This window comes from Myotis lucifugus, unplaced genomic scaffold (genome assembly GCF_000147115.1).
Source record: "Myotis lucifugus unplaced genomic scaffold, Myoluc2.0 scaffold_4, whole genome shotgun sequence".
Classification (NCBI taxonomy): domain Eukaryota; kingdom Metazoa; phylum Chordata; class Mammalia; order Chiroptera; family Vespertilionidae; genus Myotis; species Myotis lucifugus.
In genome coordinates this window covers 10880277-10902888 of record NW_005871052.1, presented here as the reverse complement: position 1 = coordinate 10902888, position 22612 = coordinate 10880277, and the positions used below count along the sequence as shown (strand labels likewise).

The 22612-nt window shown below is 36.0% G+C and overlaps 1 protein-coding gene across 4 annotated transcripts in view; it reads left to right on the top strand.

The window, feature by feature from the left end:
• CHIC1 (cysteine rich hydrophobic domain 1) overlaps positions 1–17145 on the top strand; it is a 99985-nt gene extending 82840 nt beyond the window's left edge. For 2 of the 4 annotated variants that reach the window (XM_023763810.1, XM_006082854.3), the window contains 3 exons: positions 14007–14063; positions 14325–14384; positions 16803–17145. In XM_023763810.1, the coding sequence (XP_023619578.1) occupies positions 14007–14063; positions 14325–14384; positions 16803–16853 (168 nt within the window). In that variant the 3' untranslated portion in view covers positions 16854–17145. The remainder of the gene's footprint in view (positions 1–14006; positions 14064–14324; positions 14385–16802) is intronic. The other 2 variants (XM_023763801.1, XM_023763806.1) reach the window with 2 other exon arrangements.
• Positions 17146–22612: the final 5467 nt, after the last annotated feature.

The window sequence follows — 22612 nt, the reverse complement described above, 5'->3', positions numbered from 1 at the left end:
TTTTTGTGTGTGGGCCAATGTTCTAACTAGTGAGCAACACCAGCCAGGGCCTTAAAGTCTGCTTTTAAAAAAGCAATAAAATACTGCCATCCCTATGACTTTTTTAATGGAAACATTAAACATTTTATTGATTCTCTTGGTAATTATCAGTAGGTCAGAGCTTTATGTTTTTAATATATTTTTATTGATTTCAAAGAGGAAAGGAGAGAGAGATAGAAACATCAATGATGAGAGAGAATCATTGATCAGCTGCCTCCTGCACGCCCCACACTGGGGATTGAGCCCGCAATCCGGGCATTTGCCCTGACCGGGAATCGAACCATGACCTCCTGGTTCATAGGTCATTGCTCAACCACTGAGCCATGCCAGCTGAGCTAGAGCTTTACTTCAAATAGAGCTTTGGTTCGACAGTCTGTTCGAGGCAGCTCTGCCTCTGTATCTATTTTTGTTCAAAAGTCGAACTACAGCGGGAAGGCCGGGGAGGGTTGGGGGGCAGGAGGGGGGAGGGGAGGTAAGAGATCAACCGAAGGACTTGTATGCATGCATATAAGCATAACCAATGGACATAAGACACTGGGGGGTAGGGGAGGCCGGGGGATTGTCAAGGGCGGGGGAAAAAAAAAGGAGACATATGTAATACTCTTTGTAATACTTTAAGCAATAAAAAAAAAGAGAAAAAAATAGAGCTTTGTTTATTGTCAAAGCATGTACAGTATTTTCAAATGGCTTTCTATAAGTTAAAAAATGACAGCATACATTTATTTCCCAAATTGTCATATCTTCTAAAAGTTACAAATCAATAGCTCCTATCTATCCCCATTATTTTTAAAGCTTCAATGTGCATTTATTATATTTGTATTTTTCATCACACAAATATATTCAATTTCAATTACTTAAGAACAGATTTTTTTTGTTTAAATATTATCCACTATCTTTTTTTCTGGTGAACTGTTGACTCTTTGCCTGTATATTTATTTACACCTTCACCACGGGACCTGAAATAAAGAGAAGCAATTTCTTTAATTATGTGATTTTACTACGAGCACTTCTGATAATTATTTGATGGAAAATGAGATTGATATTGATGCTGTGATTTCTTCCTATTCCACATTACTTTGGTTCATAAAGAATTCACAATTTCAAAAAAAAAAGTTTATATTTGCAAACTGTCATCCTGTGGACCAAATTTAGCCAACTCTATTTTTTTAAACATTTGAATCAATTGCCTTGCCAGCATTTAAAAATTGGAATATTTAAAATAAAATTTGATGCCAAACCGGTTTGGCTCAGTGGATAGAGCGTCGGCCTGAGGACTGAAGGGTCCCGGGTTCGATTCCGGTCAAGGGCATGTACCTTGGTTGTGGGCACATCCCCAGTAGGAGGTGTGCAGGAGGCGGCTGGTCAATGTTTCTCTCTCATCGATGTTTCTAACTCTCTATCCCTCTCCCTTCCTCTCTGTAAAAAAATCAATAGAAAATATATTTTAAAAAAAATAAAATAAAATTTGAGACATCAAAGACAAACTATCTTGTAAAATCTAAAGATCTGACGGTATTGGAACCACATGACTGTATTTCAACAATTGACCCTAGATGAGTGGCAGCTGCTCCATTTTTTTTTTTCATTTTTAAAAAAATATATTTTTATTGATTTCAGAGTGGAAGGGAGAGGGAGAGAGAAACAGAAACATCAATGATGAGAGAGAATCATTGATTGGTTGCCTCCTGCACACCCCACAATGGGAATTCAGCCCCAAACCTGCCCTGACTGGAAATCGAACCGAAACATGAGCTCTTGGTTCATAGGTTGAAGCTCAATCACTGAGCCATGCCAGTCGGGAAACTGCTCCCTTTAAATAGGACATGTGATCTCTGGTTTACCACAGAACCATCCAGCATTTACATTATCTGCCTTACTCTGTATACCTTATAATTATAGTGCTTGATTTTGTATACTAGACAATAAAACATTTAGCACATGCTGATAACCTTTTGCAAGAGACACTGTCCGTTCTGGAGCCTCAGTTTCCAGAGGGATATAAAATCGGGATATTACTTACTTTTAAGATTGTTATGGTGATAAAGAGATTTAAGGTGCCTTACTGCTTTTTCATCCACATGGAGAAATACAAAATAAAATACAACAATTTAAGAATCTTTATGACTTCACTGTTGCTTCCTTATCTGTAAACTAAGTTGTAAAGACTACCGATATTCAACCAGTGTGCCACAAGAATTTTTAAAACATGCAAATACCTATGTAGTCAGGGGCACTGACCTCTTTCCCCTTAGATTGTCAAAAAAATAAATAAATAACAACAGCCAACACAACAATAGCCGTCCAATGTGAATGAATCAGAATTTTAGCTATTTTTTTTATCAGATCAGCAAAAATAAATATTTTTTGGTGTGCTACAGAATTTTAGTAATTAGTTTATGTGTACCATGAGATGAAAAGGAAGAGGGTTGAAAATTGCTGGTACAGACCATAATAGTTTAATTGGAAGATGATTAGTATTTGTATAGCCCAAATTCTTTAATTTCTCAGGTGTGGAAACTGAGATCCAGAGTGGTGAAGTGGCTTTCCAAGTGTCACACAGTAAATGGCACAACCAGGAAAATATTCCCTATTTCTTGCTTTGCTTTGTTTTTGCCTCTTATAATTCTGTATTCTCTTGACAACATCATGTTTCTTAGATCAAATTTCCTGTTCCTAAAACAAACATTAGGATAAGTGGTATAATAAATAGTCAACACACTTAGTTTTAATTCTTTACTGGGGGTGGGCAAACTTTTTCTTATGAGACCAAATAGTTAAAAAAAAAAAAAAAGGCCAAATAGTAAATACTTTTAGGCTTTGTGGGCCAGGGGTCTCTGTTGGAACTAGTCAACCATGCTATTTTAGTGTGAAAGCAGCACTTAACAATATGTAAATAAGTGAGCATTGCTATGTTCCAGTAAAACTTTAGTTACAAAAACAGGCAGCAAGCAGATAGTGGACTATAGTTTGCCATCCTGCTCTAGCCATCTCTAATGAGGTATCTAGATTTATGTAAGTTATGTCTGTTTCTCCACAAGATAAAATGGAAATATGATTATTCTGCCCTGGGTCACAAGGTTATTACTATGTGAACTAATGATTGTAAAATGTTTCTAAGAAAAGAACTTCTATATAAATTTAACAAAAACAACTGTTTTGTTATTTATTTATTTATTTTTATTTATTTATTTTAGCTAGTATAGTTCCTGGACATTTTTTCTAGCAACTTAGGTGGAAGAAAAGGAATACAGATCAAGGTGCCTTGAGCTCCTCCTAGTCTCTCTTGGCTCCGATCAGATTCTATGACTACATGATATATGAAATGAAGGTTTTGCCCAGCTGGTGTGGCTCAGTGTTTGAGCATCGACCTATGAATCAGGAGATCATGGTTCAATTCCCAGTCAGGGCACATGCCCAGGTTTCAGGGTCTCCAGTAGGGGGAGGCAGCCGATCAATTATTCTCTCTCATCATTGATGTTTCTATCTCTCTCTCCCTATCCATTCCTGTTCTTAAATTTACTACTGTGATATTATAGTCAAATTTCAGTCCTCATCATGCCACCATCCTTAAATTTGACATTACTTTTTTTTGTTTTTTGTTAATCCTCACCCAGGGGTGTTTTTTTCCACTGATTTTTAGAGAGAGTAGAAGGGGAGAGAGAGCGAGAAAGAGAGAAACATCGATGTGAGAGAGATACATAGATTCGTTGCCTCCCCCACCAGCCCTGACAGGCTGGGGATCAAACCTACAACCCAGGTATATGTCCTTGACTGGGAATCAAACCCAAGACCCTTTTGTGCTCAGGCTGACACTCTAACCACTGAGAAACACCGGCCAGGGCTGAAATTACTTTTTACCCATTTTGCTATAATATTTGCTTTCAGTCTCACAACATGAATATATTATTTTTCTTTTGTGATTTCTAGTTTCATTCCATTGTTATCAGAGAAGATACTTTGTGTGATTTTAATCTCTTCAAATTTCTTGAGACTTGTTTGGTGGCATAAAATGTGGTTCTATCCTGGAGAAAACTCCATATACACTTAAGAATAATTTATATTATATTGTTGTGGGGTGTTCTGTATATATCTGTTATGTCTAGTTGATTGATACTGTTGTTCAAGACCTATATTTCTTTATTGTTCTGTACAGTTATTATACCCACTATTGAAAGTGAAGTATTGAAATCTCTATTATGTATTTCTCCCTTCAGTTTTGTAAATTTTTGCTTCACATATTTTGCAGGAATTTAGTTAGTTATGTTTATAATAGATTTATGTTTTATCAATATATATTATCATGGAATTAATGTTTATGTCTCTCCCCTCCCCAGAATTCATGTAAATAACGCTGCTACAAACATAGCAGTGCATGTTTTCTTCCTGATTGGTGTTTTGGGATTCCCAGAAGTGGGATCACTTGGTCAAACAGCAGTTCTATTTTTAATTTTTTGAGGAATCTCCAGACTATTTTTCACAGTGGCTGCACCAGTATGCATTCCCACCAGCCTGCATTCCCACCAGCCTGCATTCCCACCAGCAGTACTAGGGTTTTCCTTTCCCCAAATCCTCACCAGCTCTTGCTGTTTGTTGATTTATCATTCGGGCAGGTGTGAGGTGATACCACATTGTAGTTTTAATTTGCATGGCTCTGATAATTAGTGATGTTGATCATTTTTTCATATGTCTATTGGCCATCTGTAGGTCTGCTTTGGAGAAGTGTCTATTCAAGTCCCTTGCCCATTTTATAATTAGACTAGAGGCCCGGTGCATGAAATTCTGCACTGGGGGGAGGGGGTACTTCAGCCCTGCCTGCGCCTTCTCACACTCCTGGAGCCCTGCAATCGATTGCCCCACAGAGGAAGGCCCCGCCCACCCACCTCAGCACTGCCACCAGGTAGCCTGGGCCTCCCTCTTTGGAGTAATCGATTGTGGAGCCCCTCCCCGATCAATCGCCCTGCAGAGGGTGGCCTGGGCCTCCTTCTTTGAGGCAATCGCGGAGCCCCCCGATTGATCGCCCCGCTGGCCAGTGGCCTGGGCCTCCCTCTGCAGGGCGATCATGGGGCAATGGCAAGGGTGCTCCCCCACCAATCACATTGCACCCGCCTTGGCTGGCCTGGCACCAGTGGGTGTCATAGCGTGGTCATCTGGACTGGTCATTCCGCTGTTCGGCCGTTCAGTCGATTTGCATATTACACTTTTATTATTATAGATTATTTGTCTTTCTTTTGTTGAGTTGTATGACTTCTTTATATATTTTGGAAATTAACCCCTTATCAGATGTATCACTGGTGAATATGTTCTCCCATACAGTGGGTTCCCTTTTCATTTCGAAGATGGTTTCTCTTGCCGTGCAGAAGCTTTTTATTTTGATGGAGTCCCATTTGTTTACTTTTTTCTTTGTTTCTCTTGTCCTATGAGATGTTATTGGCAAAAATTTGTCTACATATGTCTGAGATTTTTATGGTTTCATGAATTACATTTAAGACTTTTATTCATTTTGAGTTTATTCTTGTATATGGTGTATGTTGGTGGTTTAGTTTCTTTTTTTTTTTTTGCATGTATCTGTCCAATTTATTGAAGAGACTGTCTTTACTCTGTTATATGTTCTCATATTGTTTTTCAAATATTAATTGACTATATTGGTGTGGATTGATTTCTGAGGTCTCTGTTTAGTTACATTGATCTATGTGCCTGTTATTGTGCCATTACCAAGCTGTTTTGGTTACCGTGGCTTTGTACTATACCGGTTAATAATGCGGATTTTGTAATCAAAGAAAACACGATAATTTCAAGAGAAACATCAAAAGTGCTTTATTCAAAGTAATGTCCATCGCTACCTACACATTTCCCCATCTTTAGGTAATTTGTGGATAGCGTCCCAATAGAACTTTTCTTGTTTTGAGGCAAACCATTCAGAGACCCAATTTTCCACTTCTTCGTACATTTTAAAGTGCTGCTCAGAAAGTGCGTGTGCCATCGATCAGAACAAGTGGTAATCTGAAGGAGCAAGGTCTGGTGAATATGGCAGGTGTGTTAATACTTCCCAGGCAAGATCTTTTAACGTGTCTTTAACTATTTTTGAAGTGTGTGGTGGTGTGATATCATGAAGCAAAATTACTTTGCCGTGTCTTCTAGCCAATTCTGGTCGTTTTACAATCACAGTGTGGTTCAAATTGATTATTTGTTGTCGGTAGCGATTAGTATTAATTGTTTCACCTGGTTTTAGACACTCATAATACACCACACCTTCCTGATCCCACCAAACTCAGAGTATTGTCTGCTTTCCGAAGAGATTTGGCCTTGCAGTAGATGTTGATGGTTGACCTGGATCAACCCATGATTTTGTGCGTTTGGGATTCTCAAAATGAATCCACTTTTCATCGCCAGTCACAATTCTTTGCAAAAAAAGACTTTCTTTCGTGCCGTGCCGTGTTGTTGAAGCAACATTTTACTGATGACTTTTCGGTTTTCCATTTGTCTTTCATTCAGTTGATGTGGCACCCATTTTCCTTCCTTTAAAATCTTTCCCATCGCTTTTAAACAATCGGAAATTGTTTGCTGAGCAACGTTTAATCTTTCTGCAAGTTATTTTTGAGTTTTATACGGATCTTCATCCAATACTGCTTGTAATTGTTGGTCTTCAAATTTTTTCAGTTGACCTGGACATTCTTTGTCTTTCATATCGAAATCATTACTTTTAAAGCATTTAAACCAGCATTCACAAGTATCTTGAGATGGAGCTTATGTTCACCATAAGCTTCCCGGAGTATACGATAACTTTCAGCAGCACTTTTCTTCAAAATAAAGTAATAAATTAAAACTTCCCACAAATGCTCTTTTTTTGGCATGAAATTCAACATTTTTAAGCGTAAAAATATCTATGTTAACACCTTCAGCAAATTTGACATATGAAGTTTTGAAGTTTGCTGTCAATACAACAAAATAACATACATATCAAATCGCATATATATCAACATATGTGTAACTCCGTCTATTGAAAAAAAAAATCCGCATTATTAACCGGTACACCTGGTAGTTTGCTATCCAGAGTTGCGATCCCTCCAACTTTGTACTTCTTTCTCAAGATTGCAGTAGCTGCTCGGGTCTTTGTTGGTTCTATATACCGTTTTGGAATATTGGTCTTAATCTGTGAAGTATGCTATTTTAATAGGGGTTGCATTGAATCTGTAGATTGATTTGGGTAGTATGGACATTTTAATGATGTTAATTCTTTCTATCCACGAACATGGTCTATGCTTCCACTTGTTTGTGTCTTCTTCTATTTCTTTTTTCAATGCCCTATAGTTTTCCAAGTACAGGTCTTTTACCTCCTTCCTTAAGTATATTCTTAAATATATTATTTTTTTCATTGCAATGGTAAATGTGACTTTTTTAGTTTCTTTTTCTGAGAGTTCATTATTGGTGTATAAAAATGTTATTATTTCTAGATGTTAATTTTATATCCTGCTACTTTGCCAAATTTGTTTACTAATGGTAGCCATTTGGGCAGGTGTGAGGTGATACCACAGTGTATTGGTGGAGTCTTTAGGGTTTTCTATGTGCACTATCATGTCATCTGTGAATAATGATAGTTTTACTTCCTCCTTTCCAATTTGGATGCCTTTTTCTCTTTCCTGTCTTATCACTGTGGCCAGTACTATGTTGAATAAGAGTGGTGAAAGTGGGCAACCCTGTCTTGTTCCTGTTTTTAAGGGAAACACTTTTAGTTTTTGCTCATTGATTATGATGTTAGCTGAGGGTTTGTCATATATGGCCTTTATTATGTTCAGGTATGTTCCTTGTATTCCCAGTCTGCTGAGAGATTTTATCATAAATTGTTGCTGGATTTTACCAAATGCTTTTTCTGAATCTATTGATAGGATCACGTGATTTTTATCTTACATTTTATGTGGTGTATCACATTTATTGATTTGTGAATATTGTACCAACCTAGCACCCAGGAATATATCCTGCTTGATCATGGTATATGATCTTTTTAATATATTGCTGGAGATGCTTTACTAATATTTTGTTGAGGATTTTAGCATCTACTAGTATGATCATCAGAGATATTGGCCTGTAATTTTCTTTCTTTGTAGTGTCTTTATCTGATATTGGAATTAGGATAATTCTGGACTCATAAAGAGCTTGTAAGTCTTCCTTCCTCTTAAATTTTTTTAAATAGATCAAGAAGGATAGGTGTTAGTTCTTCTTTTAATGTTTGGTAAAACTCACCTGTGAAGCCATGTGATCCAAAACTTTTATTTGTTGGAAGTTTGTAGATAACTGCTTCAATTTCTTTAGTTGTTATCGGCCTAGTCAGATCTGATTCTTCCTAATTGAGTTTTGGAAGATTGTATGTTTCTAGGAATTTGTCCATTTCACCCAGGTTGTCCATTTTGTTGGCATATAGATGCTCAAAGTATTTTCTTACAATCCTTTGTATTTCTGTGATGTCAGTTGTTACTTTGCCTCTTTCATTTCTGATTTTATTTATTTAGGTCCTCCCTCTTAGTTTCTTTTTTTTTTTTTTTAATTCTCACCCAAGGAATGAGGATATTTTTTCCATTGATTTTTAGCAAAGAGTGGAAGGGGGAGAGACAGAGAGGAGAGAGAAACATCGATTTGGGAGAGAGACATCAATTTGTTGCCTCCCACATGCACACTGATCTGCCTGTGGCAGGGATCAAGCTTGCAACCAAGGTATGTGACCTTGACTGGGAATCAAACCCACAACCCTCCAGTGTGCTGGTTGATGTGCTAACCATTGAATTGCTTGTCAGGGCTCTCTCATTGTTTTTGGGGGTTTTTTTATGAGTTTGGCTAAAGATTCATCAATCTTGTTTATCTTTTCAAAGAATCAGCTCTTAGTTTCATTGATCTTTTGTATTGTTTTTTAAATTCTCTATGTCATTTATTTCTGCTCTGATCTTTATTTCCTTCCTTCTTCTTCTGGGCTTTTGTTGTTGTACTCTTTCTAATTGTTTTAATGTAGGGTTAAATCATTTATCTGAGATTTTTCTTGCTTCTTTAGTTAGGCCTATAAAGTTATGAAATTCCCTGTCAGGACTGCTTTCACTGTGTCCTATAGATTTTTGGTTGTTGCGTGTTCATTTTCAATTGTTTCCAGGAAGTTTTTCTGCTTTGATATCATTGGCAACCCATTCATTGTTTAATAATATACTATGTAGCCTCCATGTGTTTGAATGTTTTTGAGATTTTTATTGTAGTTGATTTCTACTTTTTTTGCCCTTATGATCTGAGGAGATTCTTGATATTATTTCAATATTCTTGAACTTGTATAGACTTATTTTGTGTCCTGACATGTGGTCTATCTTTCAGATTATTCCATGTACACCTGAGAAGAACGTATTTTTTTTGCTTTGAAGTGAAATACTCTGAAGATCCCAATTAAATCCATCTGATTTAGTGTGACATTTAAGGCTGCTGTTTCCTTGTTACTATTTTGACTGAAAGTTCTATCCATTGATGTCAATGTGGTATTAAAATCCTCTACTATGACTGTACTGCTGTCAATCTATCCCTTTATATCTATCAAGATTTGATTTATATATTTAAGAGGATGCAAAAATGTTTACAAGGGTTAAAATTAAATAATCTTGTTGGATTGAACTGTTTATCATTAATGTCCTCCTTTTTCTCTTATTATAGCATTTTTAAAGTGTATTCTGTGGGATATAAGTATTGCTACCTCAGCTTTTTTTAATTTCCATTTTTAAGATATGTTTTTTCCCATCTCTTTACTTTCAGTCTATGTGTATGCTTTGTTCTCAGGTGGGTCTTTTGTATACATTATATATATGGTTCTTGTTTTCTTATCCATTCTGTCACTTTATAATTTTCATTGGAACATTTAATCTATGTACATTTAAAGTTATTATTGATAGGTACATATTTATTACCATTTTATTCTTTAAACCTATGTTCCTCTCTTCTTCTTAAAGAAGATCCACTAACATTTCATGTAATATTGGTTTGATGATCATGAACTCCATTAGCTTTTTCTTGTCTTAGAAACCATTTATTTCTCCTTCAATTCTAAATGATAGGCTTACTTGGTTAGAATTGTCTTGGTTTTCATCATTTTGAATATATCATGCCAATCCCTTCTGGCCTGAAATGTTTCTTTTGAGAAATCAACTGACAGTCTTATGGGAACTCTCTTGGAGATAAATAACTGTCTTTTTCTTGGTGCTTTTTTTTTCAATATGTTTTTATTGATTTCAAAGAGAGGAAGGGAGAGGGAGAGAGGGATAGAAACATCAATGATGAGAGAGAATCATTGACCGGCTTCTTCCTGCTCAACCCCTACTGGGGATCAAGCCTGCAACCTGGTCTGTGCCCTGACAGGGAATCAAACCATGACCTCCTGGTTCATGGGTCAATGCTCAATTACTGAGAAACACTGGCCCAGGCTCTCTTGATGCTTCTAAGATTCTCTCTTTGTCTTTAACTATTGCCATTTTATTTATAACTAGAGGCCCAGTGCACAAAATTCGTGCATGGATAGGGTCTGGCTGGCAATCAGGTCCGATTGGGGCCTTCCGTCCCCTGGCTGCCAACTGCCGGCCAGGGCCTTCCTTCATTCTGTGCTGCCCCTGGTGGTCAGTGCACATCATAGCAAGCGGTCAAACTCCCAAGGGGACAATTTGCATATTAGCCTTTTATTATATAGTATGTTCTTTGTGTTGCCCTCTTTGGTTTCATCTTGTTTGGGACTCAGCATATTCTGAACTTGTGTATCTTTTTTCTTTAGCAGGTTATGGAAGTTTTCAGTCATTATTTCTTCAAATAGGTTCTCAGGTAGGGGAGGCCAGGGGATTGTCAAGGGCGGGGGAAAAAAAGGACACATATGTAATACCCTTTGTAATACTTTAAGCAATAAAAAAATTTTTAAAAAAAGGTTCTCAATCCCTTGCTCTCTTTTCCTTCTGGTACTTTTATGATATAAATGTTGCCACCTTTGATGTTGTTTCAGATGTCCCTTAAAATATCCTCATTTTTTAAATTTTGTTTTCTTTTTGCTGCTCTGATGGGCATTTTCTGCTACCTGGTCTTCCAAGTAGCTACTTTAGTTCTCTGCTTCACCTAATCTATTTATTCCTTCTAGTATGTTCTTCGTTTCAGTTATTTTATTCTTCATTTCTGACTGGTTCTTTTTTATGTTTTCTATATCCTTTTTTATCCTTGTTATCTCCTTGGTGAAGTTCTCGCTCAATTCCTTGAGCATCCTATTAACCATTCTTTTGAACTCTGTATCTGGTAGATTTCTTGCCTCAATTTCATTTAGCTCTTTTTTTGGAGATTTCTTCAGCTCTTTCATTTGAGGCATGTTTCTTTGTTTTCCCATTTTGGTTGCTTCTCTTTGTTTGTTTCTATGTATTAGGTAGATCTGCTATATTTCTCGGTCTTGGTTGAGTGGCCTAATGTAGTAAGTGTCTTGTGGGGCCATCTCCCTGACCACCTGAGCCAGGACTGTTTCTTGTATAATTTATATGAGCCTTGATTGCTGTTAGCATGTCCATGGCTGCTATTGACTCTAAAGCTGGCTGGCTGTGCAAATTTGCCATGACCACAGAGTATGAGCAGCTGAGCAAGGTCTGATCGCACATTGCATAATTTGCCCCAGCACGTTCCTGGTGCTGGCTGAGAGCTCCCTTTAGGAGTGGCACTTACAGAGTTTATCAGATGGTGCTCTGTTAGTTCTGTTGTGCTCTGTTAGCTCTGTTGTCCTCTGTGAAGGGACTCCAGTGCAGGTCAATATCAGATGCTTCCTGTGACCAGCTGGGGCTACCTATTATGAAATATAAAGCCAACTGCATTTGTTAGCTGCCTGTTTTTAGCCCGGGTGCATGTGAAGTGAGAAGGGCCAAACTGTGAACCTAGGCCTGCTGTTTCCTGTACCAGGCCTGCAGCAAATGGCCCAAGGCACCCCAAGACCCCCTACTACCTGCCAGCTTCCCATACATCTCAGCCACTAAAATAGCATCAGGTGGTACTTAGTGAGTCACCAGGGTGGGGCAGGTGGTGTTTGCCAGGTTAAAACAGTTTCAGACTTGGTGCCAGTGTTGGGTTTGAGGCCACTCAGCAAAAGTCTCAGAGTACACAAAGGCCAGCTGTCACCCACCTGGGGCCTGTGGAACTTTGTAGTTGGGCAGTTTCAAGGAGCCTTCAGGATGGAGCTAGGAAAGTTCACCAGGCTAATGCAGATTAAGATTTGGCTGTGTGGAGGGAGGGCTCAACATAAGAAAGTTAATGCCTGTTCACAGTGGAGGAAGATGGCTCTAGACATGAAGCCATACAACGTTTCTTCCTGTATATCTCACCCCCTCAAGAATCAGTGGAATTCCTCGAGCATTTTTTAAGAAATACTATAATGTGGGCCCAGAGTGGTTGCTGCTGACAGTGCCTCGGGTCGTGTGGGAATTGGGTAGGGTGGGGCCTTAGGGAGTCACCAGGGTAGAGCTAGTGTAGCTCACCAGGCTAATACCCAGTGGGGAGAGTCCTCAACCCAGGAAAAGATGCCCGTGGGTTGCACAGGAGGAGGATGCAATTCAGGGACATTGGCAGCTGTCCCTCTGGCCCTCATGCTAAAATCATACAACTTAGTATCTCTGTATGACTCTGGGACCCTGCTGAGCTGCCATCCCTCTGCAGGAGCCCAGGGTGGATCCCTTCAAGCAAGTGTTTGTGTGCTGTCTTTTTAAGATAACACCTGGATTTTCACCAGCCTTCTGTCTCACCTGAATGGAAGGAATTTCCACTGATTTTCACAGCCATTTGTTATGTGGGCTCTTCTTGCCAGCATTGGTGTTCTGGGTTTAGGAGCCCTGTTTTGGGCTGAGACCCCCTCACTTTTCAGGGGGTCTGGGTTTTTCTTTGTGGAAAGATTTATAATTACTAATTCAATCTCTTTCTTTAACTATCTGAATTTGTTTAGAGAGATTCTTTCAAGTGCAAGGTCCCCACAGCTAACTCTAGCTGGTAGTGTTGCTGATCTGGCCCACTGTAAATGTGCTGAATACAATTGCTATTGGTTGTTAACTTATGTAGGTGAACAGGTAGAATAGTTTCTTGTGCTAGTGCTTTGGATATCATTTCAAATATAGTCTTATATGTAAATTATATGTAGTTTTAAAATGTAACAATGCTTATTAGCTTGTTTATCAGAAACATTATAAAACTCTTTAAATAAGAATTCAAATGCCTAGTAATATTTTATTTTAATGTTTTCAAAGGTTTTGAAAGCTTTTCTTACTCCCTACAAAATATGTGCACTCCAAATGGAGAAACTCAACGTCTGTTCTTCTGTTTACTACCGTGCTGTTTCTCTATATTTTCCCCTCTAAATACAAGTTTTCTCACTGGCTGTTTTTAAGATGTTTTTTTCAGTGGAAATTCTGATATATGTTCGCTTGCTTTACTGAACCTGTAGACCTGGACTGACTACTGAATGCCAAGCATTGTGCTAGGAGTTCTGATAGAAAAATTTTCTGAGAGAAATCATATTAGCTTGGCATATTGCATGTATATTGAAAAAGTAACCTTGTGGAAAAATATATGAAAATGTAGATTACATTCATAAATAGACTTCTAGAAATATTAGTAATGTTTCACAATAATTCAGTGAATGGACTCACAACACAGGGTAATTTGTACACATTTCCTTTTGAAATGCACATATTAAAATCTCACATATGCAAGTGTGTATGTGTATGTATATATGAAGGAGGGAGGGAATGGGATCTTATAACCACCTGAAATATTGCTCCTCTTTTGGTAGTTTCTGTCAATTACATTGTGGTTTTTTTTTTCTAATTTCTAATAGAAAAACAAGAGGAGAAAATAATGGGATCTTACAAATAAGCAGAAAAATATAGATACACATAGTTTATAAAGTTCCTTAAGTCATCTTGTAACAAAGTCTTGATTCTTACTCTTAGACCAGAAGATCAATTCAGAAGTTATTAGAGTGGGAAAATAACAGATTATATCACAAGGTAAGAAATTTAAGCAAATAAGTACCCTATTTATATATTTGTATTATTAAATTGAAAAAAATGAGACTTTTTCAGGCCACAAAAGAATGGATTAGAGAATTAATACTCAATTTTCAATGTATATTCTTTAACAGGTATTTTTAAATGCTATTTTTTTATCTTGTACTTACTCTTGGATTGTTTTCAGTGATTTATTAAAATGTATTGGTAATAATTAGTATAAATTGATAACAAAATTCTTAACAAACTGTACTTTCTTAGCTTGCTTTACACTGGAAGTTGACTAAAAGGAAATGTGAAACTAGCAATATGATGGAGTATGTAAGTATGCAGTTGTTTTTTAATTAAACTATTGTTGATCCCATCCTAATTGTTACATTTTACTACATTTACCATTTGTCAAATCATCTTTCTACCTTTTTTCTCCTCAGGCTGAACTTTAATCAGTTAGAACATGGAGATTTTCTCCACCTTCTTTAGATTTGTAGCCAACATAAGATATCTTGAAAGCTAACAGTTATTTGGAGCTTAGAAAAATCTCAGCTAGTGTGCTCAGATGAAAATATTGCACACTGACCTGGCTGATGTGTCTCAGTTGGTTGGGCATCGTCCCATGCACCAAAAGGTTGCTGGTTCAATTCCCAGTCAGGGCACATGACCAGATTGCGGGCTCGATCCCCAGTAGGGGGTGAGCAAGAGGCAGCCGATCAATGTTATGCTCTCACATCAGTGTTCCTCTCTTCTCCCTTCTTCTTTCTCCAAAAATCAATAAACTATTTTTAAAAAAAGAAGCCTGGCCAGTGTAGCTCATTGGATAAGCATAGACCCATGAAACCAGGAAGTCATGGTTTGATTCCTGGTCAGGGTACATGCCCAGGTTGTGGGCTCCATCCCCAGTAGGGGGCATGCAGAAGGCAGCTGATCAATGATTTTCTCTCATATTGATGTTTCTATCCCTCTCTCACTCTCCCTTCCTCTCTCTGAAATAAATAAAAGCATAGTTTTTTAAATTGTTAAAGTTTTTTTTAAAAAAAGCAATGATTGCTTTTTAAAAGAAGAAAATATTGCACAACTTTAATCTTTTAACATAGGTGCAAACCATTGCGTATGGTGATGGGCGCAGCTGTAATTTTGTTGAAGCTTGCTTAATATAGGAACTGATTTCTGGATTCATTTGCCTGCCTTTTTTTTTCTTAGCTGACATTTTTTAGTAAAGAAACTGTAGTTTCTATATTTTTTACTGAAACCTAGGCAATCTTAAGCATAAAACATAAATTCACATATAGCCAATGTGATGAATTCAACATCATTAACATTGAAAAGAATATGAAATTTTAACTAATGGACATAAGACACTGGGGGGTAAGGGAGGGCAGGGGCTTGTCAAGGGCGGGGGGGGAAAAAAGGACACTTATGTAATACCCTTTGTAATACTTTTAGCGAAAAATAAAAAAAAAATAAAAAAAAGATTTAAAATTGACACTTAAAAAAAAAAAAAGAAAAGAAAAGAATATGAAATTTATCCAAGTTTCAAGTTGCTGACATGCAGTATATCCTATATAATAAATAGGTAATATGCAAATTGACCATCATGCCCTTGCACAAGATGGCTGCCCCTATGTGGACACAAGATGGCCGCCCCATGTGGTCACAAGATGGCCGGCAGGGGAGGGCAGTTGTGGGTGATCAGGCCTGCAGGGGAGGGCAGTTAGGGGTGACCAGGCCAGCAGGGGAGGGCAGTTAGGAGCGACCAGGCCAGCAGGGGAGGGCAGTTGGGGGTGACCAGGCCTGCAGGGGAGGGCAGTTAGGGGCAATCGGGCCAGCAGGGGAGCAGTTAGGCATCAGTCAGGCTGACAGAGGAGTGGTTATGGGGTGATCAGGCTGGCAGGCAGAAGCAGTTAGGGGCAATCAGGCAGGCAGGCAGGCGAGCAGTTGGGAGCCAGCAGTCCTGGATTGTGAGAGGGATGTCTGAGGGGTCCCAGATTGGAGAGGGTGCAGGCTGGGCTGAGGGTTCCCCCTGCCCAGTGCACGAATTTCATGCACTAGACCTCTAGTATTTAATAATAAACATTCCATTTCCATTGCCTAAATAAGGATTGTTATGGTATCTTTCTCCACTTTGAATAGTTTTTTGAGGAAAATATGCTAATGACCACAAATCTAAAATCTACTATTATAAATTTACATATTAAATTTATGTAACTTTACAAATATCTTCGTAAATATCTTTTCATTATTATATTTTCAAACCTTTAATTAAAATGTTTTAATCCATTTAGACACTTTATTATTTTTTACAAACAACTTGTAAAAGATAGTAATACTCAAGCAAATAGCAGCTTTAATAGAAAAATATATAGATGTAATATAGATAAAGGTATTTTTCTAATCTGTATAACACAATTTTAATTTCTTCCACTTTGCTAAAAAAAAAAGGGAGGGGGAAGATGTGGAAGGACATAATAATGTAATAGGGTTTACTTTTCTTCACCTAAACAAATAGTTATTTTCAATCAGGTAATAAAAACTGTTAGCTACAGTAAGTAATTATATTTGCCAATTTGATTTAATTTTCAATCTAACAAAAAAGTGTGGTAAATTCTTTTTATAACTGTTTTATATATTTCACTTATAAAATATAGTCCTGTGAAAAATGAGTATATGGTTTCTGGGATATATGTAAGATATAGTAAATGAAAATTATTATGTCAAATATTCTTGTTTGTTTTTATTTTACAGGTAATACTAATAGAATTCTTACCAAAATATCCCATATTCCGGCCTGACTGAGGAATTTTATTCAGTCACTTCTGTGTTACCTGTCATTTCCTACCCTTAGTGCCTTGTAGATGATTTTGGAATGAAGATGGTCTCCTTTGCTGTGTTCAATTTATTCTTTATAATGGTAGAATATTTTCCTCACTCTTTTGTGTTGGTTTAAGAAGAAAATTTGCACATCTTTTTTTGTTGTTAAATGAGGCTTGTGTTTTCCACTCTCCATTTTTAAATAAATATACACATATATGTGTATATGTAGTTGCCATTAAAGATTAAACATTAGTGCTGGCGTTTAAAAAAAAAACCAAAAACTGTTCTAAGCATGCTGCCTTATAATTTTCCTACTTGCTGTTTCTAAATAGGCATCATTTTTCTAGGCTACTATAATGCTCTGTAATCCCATATTAAACATACATAAATAAGCTATTGGTAGCTTTTAGCAATGGTTTTACTCTTTCCTGCTTGTAAAGGACATGCAATTAATAGCACTCGTTTTGTCCTGCACTTAGCTAAATTATCATTTATGTTAGTGGATAAAATATTTAAACTCCTAACGACTTGTAAATATTGTCTCTTTGCATAATGTACAATGTGGTATGCCATGGTTTACAGAATTTAATATTGCTCTTACTGTATTGCCAACAATTCTGCATAGATTTTAATATGATTGAAGTTTGTAAGCATCCTTTGGAATGTACATACTGTTAACATGCTATTGTATGGCAAAGCCACAATAAGTATGTTAAAAATTTCAGCTGTAGAACAGGGTTGCCCTTTGTAATGAGTTGATTAAAATTGAAATAATTTGAGATATTCTGCCTTGCACCTGAAACCAAGAACCTGATTTTTTCCATTTAATTTAGTAGTTCCAGTTTTGTCCTCCATTTCCATCCCCAAAAGAATTCATTTGACATCTGACACATTTCACAACCTCAGTATTCTCATTTATTTACCTTAATGTTTCATTTCCCTTGTTTGAAAATACACACAATTATGACTTGTAAAGGAGTATTTCAAGATTTCAAATGGCTTAGATGGTGTGTAGATCCCCATGAATGCCACTGCTAACCCCCTTTTGGAGTTCTGATATTCTACTTTGGGAAAGAGAGAGCTAATTGAAAAGCTGTACCTAAAGTATATGTAGTGGCTGAATCATAACTGATAAAATATTCTTAATCTTATTTTTGAGGATCTTTTTTCAACATTTGGATATTATAAATAAGGAAAGACAAGTATTTAAACCAAAATATTTTACTTTAAAAATTCACCCCATATATAGCCTTTTCATTGGTATGTGCATATTTTGCCTCACAATTAAGATAAGTGAGAACACCACACTTTAATTCTTCTAGAATTTGTAATTACACATTATTTGTAATTCTTAGTGCTAAAAATAATAATATCTGGGACTGAATAATATTTTATTTATTACCTTTTATTGCTTTTAGTAAAGTTTTTTAGGCAAGCATTTATCCCAGTGAAGAGAACAATCATTTCTTCATACAAGGTCAAACATTTTAAAGCCACTTGTAAAATTTATGCGTACTTTGACATCCACAGTCTTATACCAGTAATAGAAGAGGGGAAAAAAGAAACCGTATTTGATATGTGACTATAATTTTTGCGCAAACACTTTTTCACCTCCCTCAGTAGAGCCCCATTACCATGCCACCCAGCCACCCAGAATCTAACTTTTCATATGTTGTGTGTGTCTGCAAATATCATGTTTCTATGCTGCACAACTGAAGGTGTATTTTTATAGACAAGGTGGAAACCTCTGAAAATGCATACCAAATGTCTTTTTTTATAGGTAAGGTCAGGGAAACATTTTATCTGTGGTTTATGTTCTGGCTAATATCATCAGGTTTATGCTTCAAACTGTGACAGTTTAATACCAAAATTGATTTGAAAAATAATACAAAATTCCTAATTATCACTGATAGAATAATTACTTGTAAATGTCAATCCATAAAATCTCATTTTTTATATAAATTTAGCATTTAGCCATGTGATGGTCATTGTAACTTTTTCTACCATGTATAAATCACACTTGGTTTTACTCAAAGAACAGCAGAAAGTAGTGAATCGTTTCCATGATATAAATATTGAGACAGGAATAGAGTGCATCTGAAGGTCACAGAGTATAATTCAAGTTACAATAGTATTTATTATAAAAACCATTTTTATAAACTTAATTTTAAAACCTACTCTAATTGCTTTTAAATGTATTACTTTATTGATCATTATGCTGGTTGACTCATTTTATTTTCTTGAAACTATTCAGAAAATAACCAGTATTCTTTTTTACTTTCTTATATGACTGCTTTTTCAAGCTATTTGCATTTGGCTGGGGCTAATTTTCATTTGGGGTTTTAGAATGCTTTGGGGAGGGATTGTTTTCAATGAAATTGGCAACAGTGAATGCTGAAATGACAGAGCACACTAGTGGTCATTAATTCCTCCCCCTGGTCTTTTTTTCTTTTATCCTCAAGATAGAATGTACTCAGATATTTTCATCAAGTTAGTAAAATATTTTTGTGAAAGTTGTTTTTTAATTGAAGAAAGTAATTTTTACTTTTTTGCTACATAATAATCCTTTATTAAACTTGCTGTGGTCATTTCCAGAGAAAATAACATGTATTTGCCAAAGCATATAAATCTCACAAAGCTTTAAGGTTACAAGTTAAAACTGGTTCCTCTCTAACTTACCTTTATGCAGCTCCATCCCCATTACACCTTTAAGCACTCGAATTGTAGATAAAATGAAATAAACTTTAACCCTTTTCCATTATTCTTTGTTCCCTTTTAACCCTCATGTTAATTTAGGAAAGAGACCATTGTAGTCAACTGTTAGAAGTAGATGGGAAAGTGCCTTGTCTTTTTTGAACAAAAGTAGCATCTTATGTGAAAGGAGGCAGAATAGATGAATTGGTAGAAATTAGATTTAAAACTATCTTTTCAATTAAGTATATTTCACTAACACATTATATTTCTTCTACTTGTTTAAATCTGTTTAAAGCCCGTTTTTTTCTTTTCCCCTAGTCATGTGATCCATTAGTGACAAAATATTACAGAACAAGACTATCAGTCACTCACAAAACTAGTTTAATTCTAATGCTAGTGTAAGTGTAATTTAACATGGTTCTGGAACAACAATGGTCTTGGATTGAAGCCCCACCAAAACCCACTTAAGTATTGAATAGACATACTACTCATATTATTATGACCTATAAGTACTGTCTGATCAGTTGAACTGCATTAATACTTAGTACTCTACCATTTTTAATGAAATTTATTTTTGTTTTGTAATAATTGGAGTGAAGTTCCACAACATTTGTAAGTCTTTGAAAAAAATAGGGTTTTTTTCATATGTATGAGAGCTTTAAAAATTAACATTTTAATTTTGCTTACAAATAACCCACCACTTACAAAATCAAATCTCAATAACTCACTACTACCTGAGGTTGTGGGTTCAATCCCTGATCAAGGCACAAACAAGAATCAACCAATGAATGCATAGATGGGTGGAACAAAAGATCAATATTTCTCTCTCTCTTACCCCCTCCCTCTCTTACCCCCTCCCTCTAAAAATCAATCAATAAATAAAATATTTTTAAAAGAAACCTCACTGCTTGAATAATATTTCATTAGAATTTATTTTTATCTAGAAAAATATAGAAATTATATCTGTTTAATGGGAGCAGTTTCACATAGTGGAAATATTTTTTGCTAATTTGATTATAAGATGCTCAAATTTATTGAAATTAGAGCCTCCTATGCCTATAAAATTCTACTTTAAAAATCCATTTTGCAACAATTGTCAAACTGTTTGGGTTCCTTTAATTGGTGAACTATAGGAAAATTTTCCACAGAAAAGAAATTGGTTTATTAACATTACCTTTTTATGTAATATGTGGTCTAAAAATAAGGTTGATGATAGCAACCTGAGAATATGTTTTCTTTTCTGTGGACTTCAGATTCATACTATATGAAGAAATTATCTAATCTTATGGGCTCCTTAAAAGTCACTTAAATTACATGTCAATCTCTTTATCTGTAAAATCATGGGGTTGAGCCTAGAGCTAGACAGAAAATTAGAAATCACCTAATCATATTCTTTGATTTTAGGAATCCTTAAGAAATTTTTACCCTACAGAATCTCAGAATGATTTTTCTTAAATCTACTACACTTTGTGAGTATTCCCACAGTGCCTTGCACGCAGTAAGTTTGATTCACCAACTGGCTCCTAGCTGGTATGTATTCATATCACACAGACTTAAAGAACCTTATGCTTGCTAGACCTCAGCCCTATATGGTAATAAGAATTAATGTAATTTCCCTAGGAACTGAGGACAGGTCTGTAGTGTTTGCCTATGTGGAATCTAACTACATAGTTGGTATCCAGACAAAAATTATAGCTATAACAACAATGGAGATATGGGAGGACCTACTTTAACATTAATGTAAAAAGTTTCATATTCTATCCATTATCTGTTTCAGTGACTTATTAAGCTCCACATCTTCAAAAAGATCAGTTGGAACAAATTGATATTAAATGGAAAGGAAAGTGGTATGAAATTCAAACCCAAGTCACTTCTGGTTGGTTCAGTTCTTAGCTCTGCTGCTTAATTCCTCTGTACCTTGTGTCCTCATTGTGTAAGTGGGGACAATATTCTTGTCCTACCTCACAGGGGAATTGAAGATTTCTTCATATATTAATGTGATTTTTGAAGTTGACTGGAAGATATACTGGACATCATAGTTTTGTATTTTTAAATAAATTGCTTTAAATCTGTTATGTTTTCTTTCTCAGTTAAACCCTGCAGAATGAGTGTTACAATTAATCTGATTTTCAGTGGTAAATTTTGTTACCAATCCCCTATGTGTTAACATGGGTAGTTGTGTTACGTTACGTTACGTTACGTTACGTTATGTTATGTTATGTTATGTTATGTTATGTTATGCTAATACTTGATTTAGGGAGGAAAAGAGGGTAGATATAACCAGTGGTTCCCAACTTGGGGCAGATGAAGATAGCAGTAAAGACATCTTTGAACCCTTTTCAATATTTCGAAAAGTATACTAGAGATCATATATTTGCTCATAATATTTTTTCTGCACAAGTCAACTAAGAAATTGAATTTCCATGCATTTTGCTTATATTTTTTCAATTCTATGTAACAGTAGTTATGACACACTGATCAAAAGCTGTGGATGGCAGCAGAATAATAAAAAAAATCAGAAAGCCTATTACATACAATTTAGTAAACAAAATACTTGAAAACATGGGAAGGAATAATAAAGGGATTCTTATGGTGAAATGTTGGGATCCACTTTTATAAAGTAACTAAGATTATTTGACAGTCTCCACAGGCTGCTTACCCCATCCCTAAATAATGAAATGCTAGATTATGTGTGTTTGTGTTTTTGGCAAGATTGGACTATATAACTTCGGGTTAGAACTTGCCTTCAGTTTTGTTTGTTTGTTTCAGAATTATATAACTGAGCTAATTTATTTAGATGTGTATGTGAAGTATACATACACACATATAGAATTGCAAATGTGGAAAGTGTTGTAATGTCATTATTCTAGCATCAGAGTAAAAATCATCTTCTGAGATTCAAAGTAGTTCTGCTCATAAACTCAATGTGATGAGTCAAGGCAATACTTTCTCAGAGTTCCTTTTATTCCTGCTTATTTTCTTTGCATTTATCTTGGATTAATTTTCTATTTTTCTAGTAAGCAAATAGTATAAAATTGTTTTAATGG